The sequence below is a fragment of the Pelobates fuscus genome, chromosome 6, assembly GCF_036172605.1.
Source record: "Pelobates fuscus isolate aPelFus1 chromosome 6, aPelFus1.pri, whole genome shotgun sequence".
Lineage (NCBI taxonomy): Eukaryota > Metazoa > Chordata > Amphibia > Anura > Pelobatidae > Pelobates > Pelobates fuscus.
Window position 1 is genome coordinate 253,961,960 of NC_086322.1, and position 21,260 is coordinate 253,983,219.

The 21,260-nt window shown below is 43.1% G+C and overlaps 2 protein-coding genes across 2 annotated transcripts; one reads left to right on the plus strand and one right to left on the minus strand.

The window, feature by feature from the left end:
• Positions 1-10,826: 10,826 nt before the first annotated feature.
• Positions 10,827-16,842, minus strand: EME1 (essential meiotic structure-specific endonuclease 1). The gene is made up of 8 exons (XM_063458948.1): positions 16,514-16,842; positions 15,534-15,661; positions 15,351-15,437; positions 13,451-13,566; positions 13,256-13,370; positions 12,067-12,182; positions 11,289-11,478; positions 10,827-11,128 (listed from the first exon to the last, which is right to left on the minus strand). Exons 1-8 carry the CDS (start codon positions 16,776-16,778, stop codon positions 10,955-10,957), a joined length of 1,191 nt encoding a protein of 396 aa, XP_063315018.1. The 5' UTR covers positions 16,779-16,842; the 3' UTR covers positions 10,827-10,954.
• On the plus strand, positions 16,835-20,772 carry MRPL27 (mitochondrial ribosomal protein L27). The gene is made up of 4 exons (XM_063458949.1): positions 16,835-16,938; positions 18,784-18,903; positions 20,275-20,342; positions 20,516-20,772. The coding sequence occupies exons 1-4, from the start codon at positions 16,902-16,904 to the stop codon at positions 20,720-20,722; spliced, it is 432 nt and encodes a 143-aa protein (XP_063315019.1). The 5' UTR covers positions 16,835-16,901; the 3' UTR covers positions 20,723-20,772.
• Positions 20,773-21,260: the final 488 nt, after the last annotated feature.

The following is a 21,260-nucleotide window of genomic DNA, read 5'->3' on the forward strand; positions in this document are numbered from 1 at the left end:
AGAAAGCCCCTCTAGTAGCTATCTGGGGAGTGGCTATTGAAGTTATCCCTAGGCTATAATGTAAATACTGCCTTTTCTCTGAAAACACAGTATTTACTGCAAAAAGCTTGAAGGAAATGATTGTACTCACCAGAACAAATACAATAATATGTAGTTGTTCTTGTGACTATAGTGTCCCTTTAAATATTTTGCCACTTATTCAGGTTTCCCACACTCAGGATCAACACTCATTCATATGCACTGTAAAGTAAAGGTAAAGTGCATTTTCCAGAGTACTCCAGTAAAACAAAATGTTTACTATAAACAGCCAGAGCTACTCACATAAGTGTGAAATGGCAAGAAATCAAGATGAATTTAACTCCTTCACGACCACGGACTTGCAGGGTTCTTCTGACAAAAAACGATCGTTAATGACCGCGGATGTACCCTGCACATCCACGGCTAAAATGACCTGGGTACTCACCTGGATCAGCGACCCCGGATGGAGCCTATGGAGCTTTCAGGCAGTACCCCAGACACCTAAAAGTGTAAAAAAAAAAAAAAATCTAATATATCATATATGTATAATATATTCTAAAATAATTAAAGAATTTTATAATATACATATATATGATTTCATTATAAGTGTACTTTGAGATAAATACACATATCTCAAAATACCCTTTTAACTAAATATATATTATATTATAAAATGCTTTAATTATTTCATAATATATTATACATATATAGGAAATAAAAATGTGTGTGTATTATATGTGTCTACATATACACACACATATAATATAAATAAAATAAAAATTTTTTATATATATATATATACATACAGGGCCGGCCTTTGGGTGCCCTGTGCGAAAAATCTTCACAGCGCCCCCCTTCCCGTTCCCCTCTTCCCACACACCCTGTCACACACACACACACACACACACACACAGACAGCCACACGCACACACAGACATAGAATGTGATGGCAGATAAGAACCATTCAGCCCATCTAGTCTGCCCAGACAGTCACACGTAGGCAGTCACACACACAGAGGCAGACAGCCACAAACACACACGCAGAAAGCCACACACACACATGCAGACAGCCACACACAGGCAGACAGCCACACACAAACACACGCAGAGACACACACAAACACACACACAGGCAGACAGCCACACACAAACACAGAGGCAGACAGGCACACACAGGCAGACAGCCACACACACGCAGACAGCCACACGCACAGGCAGACATAGAAACATAGAATGTAAGGGCAGATAAGAACCATTCGGCCCATCTAGTCTGCCCAGACAGGCACACACACACAGGCAGACAGTCAAACACACACACACACACAAAAAAAAGGGCAGACAGTCATACACACAGGCAGACAGCCACACACACAGGCAGACAATCACACATAGTTACCTATGTTCCTTGTGGAGGCAGACAGGCAGTGCAGCTCCTGGATTCTGGTTGTTGAGGCAAGCAGGGACTCCTTCCTGCTTCCCCTGCAGCAGTTACACGGCACTTTTAGCCCCGCCCCGCTGCAGGTAAGCCCCGCCCACACCGCAATTTTTTTTTTTTTTTAATCTGGCCGGCCATGTGTGAGCTATGTCAGCTGCATGGCGCCCCCTGCTTCATGGCGCCCTGTGCGGCCGCACACCCCTAAGGCCGGCCCTGTATATATTTACACACATTCTATATGCAGAGTAATGTCTCACAAGTACAACAGTACCCCTTAAGTACAGGTTTTATGGTGATTTGGAAAGTTGCAGGGTCAAACATAAGATTTGCCAATTTCGATTTTGTAAATTGCTATTTCCCAGATTAACTATGTTGCCTTTGAGACGGTATCGCAGCCCAGAAATGAAAATTAACCCCACCATGACATACCATTTGAAAAAGAAGACGGCCCAGGGTATTCAAAATGGGGTATGTCCAGTCTTTTGTAGTAGCCACTTAGTCACAAACACTGGCCAAAGTTAGCATTAGTTATATTTGTTTGTGTGTTAAAAGTGCAAAAATCGAATATGAATACTAACTTTGGCCAGTGATTGTGACTAAGTGGCTACTGGAAAAAACTGGACATACACTATTTGCAATACCTTGGGTTGTCTACTTTTTCAAATGGTATGCCATCATTATTATTATTTTTATTATTTATATAGCGCCTTCACATTCCGTAGCGCTGTACAATGGGTGGACGAACAGACATGGAATTGTAACCAGACAACTGGACATACAGGAACAGAGAGGTGGAGGGCCCTGCTCAATGAGCTTACATTCAAGAGGGAGTGGAGTATAGTGACACAAAGGGTAAAAGTAGGGGTACATCATGGGGGTAATTCTTATTCCTGCGCTAACATACGATCTCAAAGGCAACAATTTGGCAAATTTCAATGAAAAAAATGAAATGGGCAAGCCTTATATTTGACCCTGTAACTTTAAAAAACACTATCAAACTAGTACATGGGGGGTACTGTTATACTCAGAAGATTTCGCTGAACACAAAAGAGTGTTTCAAAACAGTAAAACGCATCACAACAATGATCTTGTCAGTGAAAGTGCTGTTTGTGTGTAAATATCATCACTGTGATACGTTTCATGGTTTTGAAACACTAATATTTGTGTTTAGCAAAGTCTCCCGAGTGTATCAATACCCCCTATGTACAGGTTTTATGGCGTTTTGGAAAGTTACAGGGTCAATATAGGGCTTGCTTATTTCAGTTTGCCAGATTGGTTTGCTGGGTCTATGTCGCCTTTTGAGACCATATGGTAGCCCAGGAATGTGAATTAACCCCATCATGGCATACCATTTGCAAATGTAGACAACCTACGGTATTCAAAATGGCGTATGTCCAGTCTTTTGTAGTAGCCACTTAATCACGAATGCTGGGCAAAGTTAGCATTTTGTTTTACAAAAACTGCACTTTCACTGACGATATCATTGTTGTGATACATTTTACTGTTTTGAAACACTCATATTTGTGTTCAGCGAAGTATCCTGAGTATAACAGTACCCCCATGTACTGGTTTTATAGTGTTTTTGAAAGTTACAGGGCCAAATTTGCCAAATTGGTTATGTTGCCTTTGAGACCATATGGTAGCCCAGGAATAAGAATTACCCTCATGATGGCATACTATTTGCAAAAGTAGACAACCCAATGTATTGCAAATAGGGTATGTCCAGTTTTTTCTAGTAGCCACTAAGTGGCTACTAAAAAAGAGTGAAAATACCCCATTTTACTTTAATATATATATATATGGTTTGATGGGTGTAAATTACATTGGCCAGCTTCAAAAATGTCCCAAATAGGACATGGGTGCATGATGACCAGCTGTGAAAATTCCAAGTTGGAAAACTGGAATGCGCACCCTCCAAATAAGGTATTTTAGCCCCCAGAGAACCTGACACACCTATACATGGGTGGTATCACTGTACTCGGGAGATGTTGCTGAACACATATCGGGGTGTCCTTTGGAAGTAACTCTTAAAGTTCTCAGTACATGTATCCTTAAATTGCTATGTGTTTAAACAAAAAAAACAATTATCTTTTACTTATTTTTAAATTTGGCATAGATTGGTGGTAAAATGTTTGCATGAAAAGAGTAAAAAAAAAACAAGTTTATTACCTTAGGTTGTCTTCTTTTAAAAAAATATATACATGTGAAGGGTTATTCAGTGATTCCTGACAGATATCAGTGTTACAATGTAACTTGCATTAATTTTGAAAAAAATGTTTTGGAAATCGCAAATTGCTACTTGTACTTATTGCCCTATAACTATCAACAAAAAAAAAAGCTAAGAACATGTTAACAGTGGGTATTTCTAAACTCAGGACAATATTTAAAAACTATTTAGCAGAGGTGTTTTGTGGCAGTTGTAAATGCGTAACAGATATTGGGGGTTAAGGTTAGACAAAGTGTGTTTTTTTTGGTTTTTTTCATCATATTCTTTTTTTTTTTTAATTTATAGTAAATTATATGACATGATGAACATAATGGTATCTTTAGAAAGACCATTTAATGGCAAGAAAAACAGTACATAATATGTATGGGTACAGTAAATGAGTAAGAGGAAAATTACAGCTAAACACAAACACCGCAGAAATGTAAAAACAGCCCTGGTCCCAAATGGTAAGAAAATTGAAAAGTGGTCTGGTCACGTAAAGTTTTATGCCAGAGTATTAGAACAGTTAGCTGGCTTTTCAGTTCTGAAAATAATCCACAACTTGGGTTGTTGTGTATTCTACAATTATATAATCCACAGTTTTATGCGATTAATCCTAACTGTGGGTTCTATAACCCAGTCCTCCAGCCAAACCAGCCTGGGGTGGTCAAAAATCAAAGCAGGCACACTAGCACAATGCTAGGAATGTCATGGCATCCATAAACCAGGAAATTCTGCATACTTGTGAATCAAGTCTGATGTTAACCAACAGGCAGAGAATTTGACATCGTCGTGGGCAGCAGCTAATTAATAAGGTAAAATATATTTTCAAGTCCCTGGTTAGGACACTGCTGTCAATTGCCTTGCACAATAAAACAGCTTGCCTAATGTCAGGAGTTGTTTGTTAATGTGCAGAGCATTGTCACTGCAGAATATGGTTCTTAAAATAGCTCTGCACAGTGATACACACAGATTGCCTTATGTAATATCCTATGTGTGTCCTGGGGCAAAAGAAAAACATGGGGAGCTTGGAGCAGAGGACAAGCAGGGGAGCCTGGGATAAAAGAAGAGGAGGGAGAGCCTCCTAGTGTTCCAGCTCCTCACTGCTCCCACGCGAGCGCCGTCTGTAGTGAAGCCCCACATCGGCTCCAAAAGGTAGGGAGCAATAAAGAAAATTATGTGTGTGTAAATGACACACACTTTCACTGACAGACACACATACACTAGCTGACATACACACTCACAGATACACACAGTCACTAACGGACACGCATACACTCTCACTAACAGACATGCATACACACTCACTAACAGACACACATATTAACACTCACTAACAGAGACAGTCACTAGCAGATACACACAGTCACTAACAGACAAGCATACACTCTCACTAACAGACACACACACACACACTCACTCACAGACACACACACTAACACACATTTTTTTTTAAATTCAATCACCCCAGCCTCCTTACTTTTGGGAATGCTGGGGTGGATTATCATACATACATATAACAGGTGGAGCTTTAAAATTCAGCAGGCGTTCTGTAAAATAAAATACATACAGAAAATAGTGCAATATGCCTGAAACACACTATGTGGAAAGGAATGAAAGATATGTTAAACTCACAAGCCTGGAGTCATACCCTCATATGACTCTGGTGGTATAATCCTCTGGACCATTTGGGGGTTGTCTAAACCCTTCTTTAGCAGCGTGCTGAGTGGTTCCTCTTATACTTTTTGACTGGCTTTCAATGTGAATAAAATGCCCAGTATGTCAGGATCCTTTAAAATCGGTTTATGACTTCAAAAAATAAAAGTAAAGTATAAAAAGTAAAAAATACTTATACCAGATAGTACTGGATAGACTCAACAGTCCCAAGTCCAAAATAGTGATTATCACTTCCCCTGGGGTCCAGTGGGGCTGCTGGACTGCTGGGCGGCCGGCCAGTCACTGCATTCGGCGAGGGAGCACTAATCCTCCTGTTCAGCTCCCTCGCGCGCCACTGTGATGCCGGAGCGACGTCATATTCCGGCTTCTGCATCACTGTGGTGCACACGAGGGAGATGAATGGGAGGATTAGTGCTCCCTCGCTGCCCGCCCGGAAAAAGCTCCACCGCTGCCAGCCTGGGGGGCCCTGAGGTGGCCACCGGGCCAGCTCTTGGACCCCCCAGGACAAGAGGCTGCAAGGCATTTGCCAGGGCGATTGAGGGGCCGCTTTTTTTGCTGCCCCCAGAAAGTGCCGCCCAAGGCAAATGCCTTGTTTGCCTCGGGGTAAATACACCCCTGTGTATGTGTCTGTCAGTGTGTGTGTTGGCCAGTGTTGCATTGGCTGCGACTGGACAGTGGAGTACAAGTACATGGAGGTGCATGGAGGCACGCAACACCACGTCACATTCCGACGTGACATCAATGTGCTCCACCTTCACAGGGTTTCAAGAAGTAGTGGGTGGATCAGATTTGGCACAGGGTGTGGACGGCGCCATTTGGGGTATACCAGAGGCAAGACTCCGGAGTCGCATACTGGCAGCGGCAATGTGAGTGGAGTCTGCTTGTTGGCTAAAGGGGAAGGACTGGGATTTAGTAGAGGGGAGAGACTGGGATTTAGGAGAAGGGGGATTGGGATTTAGTAGAGCGGGGTGCTGTGTTTTTTTTTTTAATTCTTTATTTTTGTCATGTTTTTAATTGTTTTCATTGTCATTGGGGTAGGGGTACAGAAGAAAACAAGGGAGTAAGGTTATTGTTACAAAGATCGCAGAGCTTATTTACCATGCGAATGACAATCATACATAAGAAATAGGTAAGGTACGGTCTATCTTTGGTTACATTATCGGTTGTTTGTTAGTACCATTGTACTTTGTATGTAACATTTGTTGCTGCTCTGAATCTAAGGGTTAGGGAGGGGTACAAAATAGAAAAGGAAGGGGATACGGATGCCCTATTGATTTTGTTTCTATTATTACAGTAAGTGAGGGTGTGGTAACAGGTGGGAAGCCGCGGAGGGGTGGTGGGATATGTTGCACCCCTGAGCAACTACGCTTTACATTCTGAATTGCTTTCCTGTACAGTCGTATGCTTGCCCTTCACATATATATTCGTTATGCATGTCTGTGTCAGGTTTGGTTTTTCAACGGGGTGATGAGAAAGAGAGTTAGTACGAAAGGTAGGGGGAGTAGGAGTGATAGGGGAGAGACCTTGTTTGCCACGGTGTGCGTCACAGTCATCCAGTGCGCGCCCGTTTGGTTTGTTGCGTCTCTGTGGATTCTAGGGGGTCTGTGTTACGTTCCGGAAGTATCTATCCAGTTGTCCCCTTCCCTCCTCCCCCACCTCCCCCTGCTAATCCCGGAGATGATGCAGTCGGTCGTCGAGACCAGTGGTGTATGAGGTCTGTGCGGGTGTGTCATGGGGTCAATTATAGACCTGGGTCTCAGGCGTCCTGTGTAGCTTGGTTTTGCGTGTGTTCGGGCTTGTGTGTCGCGATACAAAGGGGTATCAAAGTGTATGAGCATTGTACAGGGGTGAGGTGGTGGTGTCCTGGGTGGGGGATGGGTCTCAAGGGAGTTCTCTCCGGTGGAGGGCTCTTCGGGTAGGGGTGCTGTGGTTTAGTAGAGGGGGATGTTTTTTTTTTTAATACTGTAATTTTCAAAATAAACCTGTTTTTCTGAAAAGTTAAGGTTTGTTTTTTTTGCGGTCAACACAGGGCCGGACTGGGAAAACAATTCGGCCCGGGCATTTTTCAATCACAGCGGCCCCCTGAGAAAGGGACGGGGCCAGAGAGGGTGTGTTTCGTCATCACTAATGACAAGCACGGCCCCCTCTCAAAGTGAGCATGTTAGTTCAATGCGCAGAGCCCTGCTGGAGTTCTAGCATGGGAAAAAGGCCCTGTATTTGTTCTGCGCAACGCAAGCAAATTTAATAACATGCTTGCACTGTGTTTGCTTTTAACTTGTCTCTGGTGTCTCCATAAGTGGGATACCAGAGGACAAAAGGGCCAGAAAAGCGTATGGTGCATGTGTTTGGAGCCTGATTGTGGGATTGCGTGTGTATTGAGTAAGCGGATTGTGGTGTGGTATTGTGTAAATAGGTCAATTTAATTTGTGTTTGTGGTGTAATATATGTGGCTAGAGCTGTAGCGAGTGTTTATAGGGGGCATAGTGTGTATAGAGGATGTAGTCAGTGTGTGCATACGTGTAGTGTGTGTAGGGGTTGTAGAGAGTGTGTGTTTAGAGAATGTAGTGTGTGCATAGGGGATCCAGAGTTTGTATGTCAGGAATGTAGTGTGTGTAGGTGGTGCAGTGTGTGTAGTGGACCTTGTGTGTAAAGGACCCAGAGTGTGTACAGGAGATTTTGTGTGTGTGTGTGTGTGTGTATAGAGGATTCAGAGTGTATATAGGGTAAGGGATCTAGCGTGTTTCTGGAGCGTAATGTGTGTAGTGGTGCTGTAGTATATATTGTAAAGCGCTACGGAATCTGTTCGCTATATTAATGGCAATAATAATAATATTATGCATGCTGCACCCTTCACACAGCACACCCAACACACTGCGCCCTTCACACATACAATAGGTCCAAACACACACACACATATATATATATATATTTGGACGTATTGTATGTGTGAAGGGTGCAGTGTGTTGTGTGGAGGGTGCAGCGTGTGTGAGTATTGCAGTGTGTGTGAAGAGGGGTGCTCTGTGTGTGAGGGTGTTCTTATCTACCGTCACATTCTATGTTTCTAATTTTTTTGTCTGTTAACTTACTGAGGGTTATTTTATATATTATATATACGTGTGTGTGTGTGTTATATATGTGTGTGAGTGTGTGTGTTGTGTGACTGAAGGCGATGTGTGTCTGAGGGTGCTGTGTGCTGTCTGAGGGTGATGTGTGTGCTGTCTGCGTCTTATGTTAGTATGAGTGTGCTGTGTGTGAGTGCTCTTAGTGTGAGTGTATATAGCACAGTGTTTGTATAGATGTTTTGGTTTTTTTTTAATTAAAAAAGTAAATAAAAACTATGTATCTCCCCCCCCCCTTCTTACCTTTAGCCTGGGAGGGGGTGGAAAGCCGGGTTTCAATGGGGGGGGTTACGTGGTGCCATGGAGGGTGCTGCCTTCCCTGGTGGTCCAGTGGTGAGAGTGAAGGCTAGAGCTCACTCTCGCGAGATCTGAGCGTTGCCATGGTAACCGCGGCAACGCTCAGTCCTCCCGAGAGGACCTGGCGGAGCTGCTGGCTAGAGCTCTGCCAGTCCTCTCCTCCCTCCCTCACCAGCCGGCGGCCGCATCTCAGTGCCTCTAGGCACTGAGATCTCCCCACCGGCCCATGGAGGCACACAGCAAGGCCGGCGCTCGGATAGCGCTGGCCCTGCTGGGGCCAGCCAGGGAGATCCTGTGATCTCCCCTGCTGGCCTCGGCCAACGGCCATCGCGGCCCACCGGGCATTTGCCCGGTATGCCCGATGGCCAGTCCAGGCCTGGGTCCACGTAAACTTAAACAGGTGACCTCTAAAATTACAAAAAGAAAATATGTGTGGTTAGGGAAATGTGTACATATTTACATGAACAGCCTTTTGAATTTCATATCCATATTTCATATCATCTCACATGCTACATTTGTATTTATTTTTTTATAAAACCATATGCATTTTGCATTCGTTATACAAATTAAATACTTTAGTTATTAAGGAAACAACATCCAACAGCTTTCACCCACTAGAAAAGGAACTGTACTTTGCCATTCAATATATTTATTTCACATTGTAGCTTCATTTTATGATAAAAAATTCTGGTTATAAAGTTCTGTACCCCCTCCCCAAGAAAAAAAATAATAATATTAATTATGCTCATTAATCCCAGTTTGTTTTTTTTAGTAAAAGTGCTACAGTGCCATGTGGGTTTGTATAGAACATTAAGTTAGAAGTAATATTTAGTGCACTTAACTGGCCATGGAGTAATAACACATTTTAGGTTTGGAAAAAAAAATAAGCTTTAGTTACACAAAAATACTGCATTTAGTGAAAACTTTCCTCCATTAAAGGGACACTATAAGCAACAAAACTTTAGCTTAATAAATCAGTTTTGGTGTATAGATCACGCCCATGCAGTGTCACTGCTCAATTATTTGCCGTTTACAAGTTAAATTACTTTTCCTTTTGTTTATATAGTCCTAGTCACACCTCCACTAACGGAGCCTTACACAGACATACTGGGGGGGGGGGGGGGGGGGGGAGTCCGATTTATTTTTAGCTTCCCCGATAACACAGTGTGTTTATTTCAGAAATTCTATCTCCTTCTTGGTTAATAGGCTGCAGAGAAGAAAAAAAGAACTTCTAAAGTAACACACTGTGCAGTAAGATCTGATTCAAAATTAAACCATTTTCATGTAGGCTGTGTAAATCACAGTGATTTAACTCCTAAATGGCAAAGAGTTAAACAATAAAACTGTAATGGCATGATCTATACACCAAAACAGCGTCATTAAACTGAAGTTGTTTAGGTGCTTGTGGTGTCGTTTCAAGGAATCATTTAAAAAAGAGTTAAGATATTTGAATTTGTATGCAATGTTCATCCTCATTGCCATTATTTGTTTGCAATGCGCAGTTAATATTTCTGAGGTATTTCATGAAAACCACTGCTACATGTTACTATAATGTTACAAGAAATGTGTGTGTTTCCAAATGATGGTCATTCCTCTGTCCTAGAAACATATTCTAGGAAACATGCAAATGGTTTTGCTTGTTTCAGCTTAAAGGGCCACTATAGGCACCAAGGCCACTTTAGCTTAATGATGTGGTCTGGGTGCCAGGTCCAGCTAGGTTTAACCCTTTTTGCTGTAAACATAGCAGTTTCAGAGAAACTGCTAGGTTTACAATAGGGTTAATCCAGCCTCTAGTGGCTGTCTCATTGACAGCCGCTAGAGGCGCTTTCGCGCTTCTCACTGTGATTTTCACAGTGAGAAGACGCCAGCGTCCATAGGAAAGCATTCAGAATGCTTTCCTATGGACTGGCTGAATGCACGCGCAGCTCTTGCTGCGCATGCGCATTCAGCTGATGACGGAAGAAGAGGGAGGAGAGTCCCAGCACCGAGGGAGCACGGCGCTGGAAAAAAGGTAAGGATTAACCCCTTTCTCCCCCTTCAGCGCCACAGGAGTGGGACCCTGGGGGGGGGGGCACCCTCAGGGCACTATAGTGCCAGTAAAAGAAGTATGTTTTCCTGGCACTATAGTGGTCCTTTAATGCATGCTGCAGTCTCTTGGCATATGTTTTTCAGCTTCTTTGTGTTGCACACAGTGTCTCATTTTCACGACAAATCCAGTAACAGTTCAGGGTCCAGTGACATGAATTGAAGGTATATTCTTTTAGACATTTCTTGGCCAATCCGTCGAGACGTTGAAGTAACACCTTCACCTCGACGCACAAGGATATCACTTAACAAACAATGGCGCTCTGCTTCTGTGTTACAATGCTTATAAGCCTGTAAGACAGGTATAAGACAATAAGTGGACATGAAAGGCACTCAAATAACTCACAACACAAATAGAAGAACTGTTAAGTACATGGCTATGATTAGTGGGGACAGAGGCAAAAGGTGAAAATTGTAATAATGATACTCATTTAAGCGGTTGAAGACTAACCTGAAACAAGAGATAAGGAGATGGGTAGGCTGCCACAACTGCATTTGCAGTTTCCACACTGATTCTGTTAAACTGTTGGATTTGCCTCTTCCATACTCCTAGGAGACCCTTCCCACAGCGATCTACTCGTACTCCTCCTGCCCACTCTCCATCGAGGTAAAAGGAGAACTTGGAGTTGTTCCGTTGCAGCCTGAGGATAAAAGTCATGTAATACATGAAAAATGATGATGTAGGAGATTTAGTAACATATGAGTACCAAGCTGTCCATGGCTGGACATACCTAAGTGACATCTTACAAGTGATCTAGAAAGTGGTAGGCATCAGCACCTTCCTTGCCTTACCTACCTGTCCTCCCAGCATTGACACGTCTTTGCTACCTTTAATCATATTTGGATAATAATTTAGAGGTGCTTGTCTTGTTCTCTTGGTTTCAGTAAAAATCCATTCGAGCTATAATGAACAGGATTTTAAGGAGACCAAAAGAAAGTAATTTGAAATGGAACTCATGACAAAGCAGTGGAGGAGTTAGTATATTCTATGAGGCAGTATAATACAGGAACAAAAACATGCCTGACCATTATAGTTTAATAAATTTGTAAATGTTAAGACAATATGAATGTAGAAAATGGTTAAATTCTCATTCTGCAACATATTACTGTTAATTACAATACTCGTTCATACATTTTGATTCTTGTACTAGTGTTTTAAGAGTACCTGGCATGTGTAATTTATTACAGCAATCAGTTCTAACACCCATCCCCACATCTCCCAACATTACTTAATTGGGGCCTCGGCGACAGCTTTGTTGACCATGCAGGCAAAATCTGCAAATTCCTTCCAGGTTTCCAAGAACCGTACATGAAAGCCCGTTTCTAATTGGAATTCTATCATTGCCTGAAACACACAAAGATTACAAATAAACAATAAATCAATTAAGTATATTATAGCCGCAAAAATAAAATGGTTTCTACAAGCATCATAACCACTTCAGCCCTCTGTAGTGGTTATGATGCAAGGAGTACCCAGGCACCTTTGCAAATTTACATTAGCCAGACAGGATCTGTTGTTCCAGGCAGGCGAAATACACTGTTGGAGGTGGAGTTACACATCTGGCATGTAGCCTTAAAGGGACACTAAAGACACCCAGACCACTTCAGCTCATTGTAGTGGTCTGGGTGCACAGTCCCAGGTGCCTTAACCCAGAACAGGCAATTATAGCAGGTTTTAAGAAACTGCAATAATTAGCTTAGTGGGTTAACTCCACCTCTAGTGGTTGTCTACCAGACAGCCTCTAGAGGGACTTCCAGGCTTTTAAGCAACGTTCGGTCACATAACTGACACTGGATGTCCTCATGCTATGCATGAGAAATCCATCCCCATAAGAAATCGCTGTTTAATTTTCCTATAGGGAAATATTAATGCAAGCGCGGCAATTGACGCGCATGCGCATTAGGTCTCCCCCGCCGGCTGATGTTGGATTGGAAGGAGAGAAGTCGGACCTGTAAGTGACAGAAGGGGGAAGCTATAGTGCCCGGAAAATGAGTTTGTTTTCCTGGCACTTTAGTTTCCTTTTAATATCTCTATGTGCAGCATTTTATACTGAAACACTGCACATACAGAATCCAGGCACCTGGCCCACTTCAGATCACTGAAATGATCAAGGAGCTTGAAGTAACCCTTTAGAACATTACAATTTAATTAATAGTCCTTTCCAGCATATACAGCCTGGGAACTTTCAATCCTGGGGACAAGCACAATTAGATGACCCAACTCATGAGAACAAGAAAAACCAAACAAAAATGCAGCCAAGTACATTTTAGTGGGCAGATGGCATATATTTTTTTCAGACATCATATATTGTAATGATTTATTTTCACTGCTGTAGTTTAAATAAATACAAGGAAAACACAAACAGCTCTCTAAAACAGAGAATGATGGATTCCCCCTTAATCCTGCCATTGTCTTACCTCTTCTACTTCTATTCTAGTCAGATGGGGAAGCACCTCTAATTTTCGTTTTTTTGAACCTTTTGAACCTTTATCAGCTTCATTTGACCTTTTCTTTGGCTGAGCCTTGTGACCCCTGTCAATCAAAAGTATTCCGAGACAGTGAGTTTTTTCTCACCCAAACATTATAAAACACAGACCACCTCTTACACACACCTGAAATATTTTTCCATCTCCATGATTACAAGGGTGGGCATCTTACAAGTCTTGTCCATTAGTGCATGAGTAAAATCTTTGTACAGAGTTTCATTGCTCCAGCTACCTGGTGGTTCCTGCAGGGTCAATGAAGATAGTATCATGAAGGCATTTTAGAGAATTACAAGGAAGAGAGAAGGGAAGTTGTATAGAGGGAAAATTATGCCTTAAAGCACCTTGTACTCATCCAAAGAGGTAAATCCAGGGCTCGAGACTGCAGGAACGTTAGGGAACGGCGTTCCTGCACTTTTTTTAGAGCAGGAACGCCGTTCCCATTTGTGGTCCTGTCATGGGGGGCCCAAGAGGTGGCCTGGTCAAGGAGGACACAGCTCCCTCGCCGCGTCTGACAGGGAAACAGCCGCCCGCCGCACTGAAGCCCCACTGGACCCCAGGGACAGGTCTACGCCAGCTCTCCAGGTAGGGAGGCTGGATGGACTTTTTTAAATTAAAGGATCACTATATAGTGTCAGGAAAGCAAAGCGGTTTTCCTGACACTATAGTGCCCTTAGGGTGCCCCCACCCTCCCGTGGCGCTGAAGGGGTTAAAACCCCTTCAGCAGCTTACCTTAATCCAGTGCCTGGCTCCCTCGGCGCTGGTGACCTTTCCTCCCCCGTCCGATATCAGCGGAGCCGAATGCGCATGCGCGGCAAGTGTCCATAGGAAAGCATTTCTCAATGCTTTCCTATGGACGCTCTGCGCGATGGAGACGAAATGTGCCTCCAGTGTCGCAGATGTGCCTCTAGTGGCTGTCTGGAAGACAGCCACTAGAAGCTGGATTTTCTTTGAAACTGCTATGTTTGCATCTGAAGGGTTAAAACCTGAGGGACCTGGCACCCAGACCACTTCATTGAGCTGAAGTGGTCTGGATGACTATGGTGTCCCTTTAAAAAAAAAAAAAAAAAAAAATTGTGAGTGTGTGTATGTGTCTGTGAGTGTATGTGTCTGTGAGTGTATGTGTGCGCGTGTGTGCCCGAGTATGTGTGTGTATGCACGCGTGTATATTATTATACGAGTATATATTTATTTTTTTTGGGGGGAGGGGGTCTTGGGTGAGTTCCCACACTTTATTTCCCAGGACTTGGGTAAATCTGGTTCAAGTAAAGTCCCCAACCCCCAATTTTTTAAGTAGTTCACAGTAAATACTGTCCCCTGCCCATCAGGGCCGGACTGGGAATTAAAGCACATTATGCTGCATCAGTATGATGCTGTGCTGGGGATTGTGGGAACCGCGAGGGAGCATGGTAGACATGCTCCTCCCCCCTCAGTATCAGTGACAGAAGTGCCGCCAGACCGGCGAGGCTGCCACCTGGCCCTTCGGCTCCAGCCTGGAACGCGGCCGGCCCCCTCTGAGTGTGCCACCGGACCGGCCACCTGGTGGCACCTATATGCCGCGGCCCACTGGGAAATTTCCTGGTATCCCGGTGGGCCAGTCCGGCCCTGCTGCCCATCCACAACCCAGCCTCTACTAGAGGTATGGATAAGGCAGAGATTGCACATGTACATATAGCCTACCAACCAGTAATGGTTGCTGTGGTTGGCTGAAATTGGTCAGCCGACACACTCAGCCAATTAGAGCCACACATTGCAGCTCAAGCCAATACTTACTTACTAGCCCAAACAGCAGATGTGCTGCTGGGGACACTCATTAAATGGATATTATTATTATTATCATCATCATCATCGCCATTTATATAGCGCCAACAGATTCCGTAGTGCTTTACAATATTATTAGAGGGGAGATTTAAACTATAAATAGGACATTTACAAGAAAACTAACAGGAACGATAGGTTGAAATGGGGCCCTGCTCAAACAAGCTTACAGGATATAGCTGGTGAAGAGGAACACTGTATACACTTATACCTTCTTATGGTTCTGTAGCGTTACAACAAATTCTTCTGCAGGAATAAGGATTATCATTTCAGCTTGCTCTTGAGAAATATCTTCGTCCTGCCAGTCACAAACAAGGATACAAGGATACAAGAAAACAAAAGCAATTATTTAATATGATGAGATTTGAATCTGGTATTTACCATATTAACTTACGTTCTCATGAAGTTGTGTTCTTGTCCAGGTTATACTTCTTGCCACTGGCTGTGTTTGTATCACACATGGGATTTCTTGGGCTTGCAGAGCACTGAGAACTTGCCCTCCTTGCCCACAATGCAATAGACCTGAGAATACAGAGTTCTCTAATAAAATATGCAATGGAAATAGTATACCGTAATTAGCATTAAAATAAAACATTGCTATACATACATAAATCTGGACACCAGAGTGGAAGTGTCCAGGCCTGGATTTGCAGCATTCGGTCCGGCTGAAATCGGGACAAAATTCAGGCCCGTTTGGAGCCTGAATTACAAATTCTAGGAATTGTTGAATTCCATGAACAATTACCAGATTTTGCAGTCCGAATGGCTTTCCCCATTCGGACTTTAATGCATAATCCCGCATTGGATCCTGCAGAGAATTACAAATTCTAGGCATTGTTGAATTCCATGAACAATTGCCAGATTTTGCCATCAGAATGGCTTTGCCCCATTCGGACTTTAATGAATAATCCCGCATTGGATCCTGCAGTCTCGCAGGATTCTCCATTGACCTCAATATTGTATCTTGCTCGTGCGTGACATGGTAGATGAAAACCCCAAGAACTGAATAGGACCAGCAGGAAGTAAAACTTAAGTTAAAACTTAAAATTACCTCGAACCCCTCAGCCACCAGACGCTCAGTGTAACAGTCACTGTTAGGGGCTTTGGCAAAACGCGAAAAGACCCCACAATGTGACAGTGCCGCTTTCAATCCCAATGGCAACATTTTGGCTAAATAGCCGGCCGGGGTCTATAGAAGTTTTATAGAATTTTCTCAAATCTGCTATTTTTAGCCTCAGTTTTGCCATTCCAATTTCTATTCCCTAAATCCCAGTGTTTAGAAAGCAGTACCCGTGACTCCTCTATTACCCTCTGTGGAGAGGAGGATGGTGCTGTTGGAGGGCAGTCACAGGGCATCTATCAGGGGGTACTTACCTGGGTCGATGAGCACAGTTAAATTATCCGGACTTTTCTTGCCCTTGGACGGGGCTGCAGTAGCCGCTCCTCCCGCTAGGGGGCGCTTCTGTCGAACCTGTAACGATGGAGCCGCTGTCACAGTGCGCGGACGGGGGGGTCTGGCTGGCGGCTCCTCCTCGCTGTCACTGCTCAGCACCATCACATCGCCGCACCGGGGCCCGCGGGCCAGGAAGGGGACAGCGGGCAGGTGATCGGGGTCGCTGAGATCAGCCGAGGAATCCATCAGTGGATCGCAGCGGGATCGCGTTCAAAACTGGCGACCGGAAACAGAACTCTTTTTGTGTGTGTGTGTGTGAGAGTGTGTGAGTGAAGGGAAGTGACGTCACGCCAGTGATAGGAGTTCACAATGTCGCTTTGCTGCAGCGTGAGCCACCGGGCGCTCGGTGAGTGATTTCAGGGTCATTTGGGAGAAGCTGGCCCTGTGTTTAGTTGCTGGGGTGTTAAAGGCTGTTCCTTACTGGGCAGGGTAAATGCACGGTGAAAATAAAATTAAAAAAATCTGAACGCTGTGGTTGCTACTGTAAAGTCCTAGGTGAACTTAAAAATAAAAATAAAAAATTGAATTAAAATAAATACCAATTTGTGAGTGTTTGATAAAATGTGTGTCTCTGTCAGTGAGTATGTGTTTGCCTGTATGTGTCAGATCACTGTGTGTGTCTGTTAGGGAGTATGTCTGCCAGTGTGTGTTTTTGTCAGTGAGTATGTGTCATATCAGTGTGTGTCTGTTAGTGAGTATGTCTGTCAGTGTGTGTTTGCCAATGAGTATGTGTGTGTTAGTGAGTTGGTCTGTCAGTGAGTGTGTCTGTTTAGGTCCAACAAAGGATTGGGGCTTAAATGTGTTCCCCAATTTTTGAAGAGGTAAAAGCATTGATCAAGCACTAGGAAAATGCTCTCAATAAATTTGATTAGTGTAGCTGCAGTCATTTCCCATTTGCAACTGGGAATAATGTAAGGTGCCTCCCAGAATTAATTTTGTTACATATCAAAGCAAAAGAATGAGTTACTGAATTAATTAATAAACAGACACTACAGACCTCATAACCATTACAGCTCTGGGTAGATTTATTAAGGCATACAGCCTTTCCCTGCAGGCTGATCATTGTAAAAACACTGCATTTTCAGAGAAGTTCCCCAAGCCTAGCAAATATGCATTTCAGCTGGTTTTGATCTTCCTTTTAATCTATTCGTTGACTAAGACTCCACAGGTAAATCCCAGACGATTCATTCGGGCGCAGAGTAAAAGGAATTTGATTTGTTCAAACTATCTTACTTCTGTCTAGTGATAAGCCTACTCTCCAGCATGGCAAATACAATGCATGAACTGTATTAACCATTATAGTCATGTAAGCCCAAGCAGGGTCAATCTCCCTCGCCCTGTAAGTAAGCCATTTTATAGCAGTTTGACCATTGCAACCTAGAAAGAGACATAAGCTCTATGGATGAGCTAAGCCCTGTGGTTCAGGTTTTAGCTCACTGACTGAGAGCCACCAACTGATGCTCTCAGACAGTGAGCTAGTCCTGCACTGCTGGACTATGCTCGGGTGAGCTAAAGGAAACTCCTAAGCAGAATTCAAGCTCTCTCTCGGCTATTGGGAAGTTTAAATGCAGCACCTGGCAGACTCTCATTTTCTATAGTGTTCCTTTAATAAGGCATTTGTTTGTATAGATAATAGTCTCACGGCTCAATTGTCTGCCACTTAGGAAAGAACAGGGGGGGGGGGGGAGCAGCTAAAACTTACCTCCCTCTAGCACCAAGGCTTCGTTCCGAGATCTCTAGTCCTGACAGCACTCCACCAGAGGGATGTCAGTAAAGTTGGGCTGAGAGGAGAACTTTGGCGGTACGGGTGGGGGGGGGGGGGGGTTGTACATTATTCACATTAGCTCTGGGCCAACTTATGATGTCCCATTGATGCAACCAGAGGTGCAATGAGAGGGTAATCTCTGTATGTGCACTGTTTTATAGCGTATTGATTCACATACAGACTTCAGGCTCCATGATGACTTCTAATCACTAATGGCAGTTGTTTATATAGATGTTTCTGAAAATCAAATAACTGTAATGGTGTTTAAACTGATTCTCTGTGCAGCTTCTTGTGTGAAAGTTCAAAGGACTAAAGTTAGAATTAACAATATAATTAAAAAGAAATTTATCCGGTAGGGATCCTGTTAGCCAACTTTTGTTGTTGTGATGTTGGTGAACAAAATACCCATTCCTCTTTCCTCCTTAGTTTCCCCGGTTTCTGTGTTGTCAAGCCTGGTCAGAGGAGCATCAAAGAAAGCTGGAGGCAGCACCAAAAATCGTGGTGGGAAGAGTCCAGGAAAGAGATATGGCTTCAAGAAGCTGGATGGTAAGATATTGTTGCTATTATGGAGGCCAACACGCTGTTCACTCCGTGGCTGACCCAGCTTCCTTGGCTGAGGTAATTGAGATCGATGATGTCAGCCAATCCAATGCTTTCCCATAGGAAACGCAGCTCTGCGCCAATCAGGTGGTAGAGTTGTACTCTGCTATTTTGTTGAATGCACCTCTAGAGGCTGTCTGAGTTTCAGCCCCTAGAGGCAATTAAACCCTGCAGGATAACATTGCCCTTCCTGCAGAATGGCATTGTATAACACTGCAGAGACATAATTACAGGGACATGACACCCATGGCTACATTGAGATGAAGTGGTCTTGGCCTATAGTTTCCCTTTAATAAAGCAGTGTCCTTTTTTGTAGAGATCATACTACTGCAGTGTCAGTTGCTCAATTCTCCACTATAGGCGCTTCCTGCAGTTTCATAGAGTTTGACTCTTTGAAACAATGCTGAACGTCCTCACTCTGTCCATGGGGACGTCCAGCATCTTAAATTCCCCCATAGTAAAGCATTGGTTAAATTATTTTCTATGGGGAAGGCCTAATGCATTAGGTTCCCCCTTAGTACTAACATTGAAGGAGATGGAGCTAGCAGAGAGGCACATCGGTACAGGAATAAGCCGATTGTAAAAATAGTTTTTAACTCTTTATTTGATTGGGGGAGAGGGGGATATTGGCATTAATCTGTAATCACCATGATATACATGTGGCTGTAATTATAGACTGGAGTAGTTATAGTATTTTATTAATAATATTATTGGGTACACCTTTCGATTTGGACTGATTGAGGATCACCAGGTGAATAGGGTGTTCACTATTTCATTGGCTATAGAATGTTAGCCAAATGCAGAGTGCCTTTTTTTAGGACCTCTTTAGGTTCCCCATTAAAGAGAGACCTTTGCAATTTAGGTTCCCCAATAAAGAGAGACCTTTGCAATCTTGTAGGCAGCAGGAGTACACTATTTCCGGAGCCTGGACTGTAGACCAAACGGTGAAGGTGGCTGTGTTGTCAGGGGGCTAAAAGGGGCAATAACATGGAATATTATAAATTAATATTCCTATACTGGAAATTTCACAAATTGATTTCATGTATTGGTATGTTATCTTGTAATGTGAACATACTTTTTCTGGGTTTCTTTACTTTAATTAAAATTTCACACGCCGATATGTGATTTTACAGTATATTTTTTTAACAGAAAGTAAAAATACTCCAAGATACGCTTTTCTCTCTCTCAAGTGTACTGATTTTCCATTATTGTATAGTACATAAGCAGGATGAAAGAAACTAAGGGGTCACTTCTTTAGTGTTTCAAAATGTCCTTCTTGCTCTCCATCCTGATTCATTTGTTTGCTTTGGTTTTCAGGGGACTTTGTTCATGCTGGAAACATTCTTGCTACACAGCGTCTAATGCGTTGGCACCCAGGATCCCAGGTGGGTGAGAACATCAATTAAAAGACTGTTTTCATGTTGTATTTCATATCACCAACCCAACGACGTTTCAGACAATAGGGAAGATATTTCGCTATTTTAAGTTGTTTCTCTCTGCTCTATAGTTTTGAATGGCACAAAATATATTTGATGTGCTCTCGATGGCTGTCTTGCAGGTGGGAATAGGCCGTAACAAAACACTGTTTGCGTTAGAAGATGGTATTGTGCGTTACACGAAGGAAGTCTACGCAACATCGCCTCGCAGCTCTGAGAGTACCGACATCATTTCCCAGCTGCCTGTTGGAGCAGTCTTATATAAAACATTCGTCAATGTCATTCCTGTGCACAGAGAAAATAGTTTCCGACTTGTAAAAATGATGTGAAGAATTATGTATTTATTGCAGTTTATTAAAGCCATATAATATTCTTGTTATATCTGGTCTTTGTACCTTCATTATTGTATGATATTGTTACTTAACTTTTCTGATGCTTGTCACTAGGAAAGCAAATTAAATTGTGTATCTGTGATTGAACTCTTTGAGCATCACCACTCTTTTTTACTTTTTGTGCATGAAAACCGAGCCACTTTTGAGCATTTTGCAAGTTTTGCTGTAAGTCATATTCATTTAAAGGAAAACTATAGTATTAGGAATACAAAACTGCATTCCTAACACTATACTGTTCTCTGCCCCCTCTCGAAAAACGAGTTACCTGCGCACTAGCCTAAATCCCTAAATGGAGGTTATTTAGTACCTCCACTGGCCATTAGATGCATGTCCACCTGCCACGTCAAGGCAAACCTCTTACCAGACGGTAACAGGACCCTTTAGTCTGCTTGAAAGCCTTGGAATCTAAACCAGGTTAAAAGCAGCACTGTCGTGCTGAATGTAACTTTCTTCTATGGTTTCCTTTCCTCTTCCT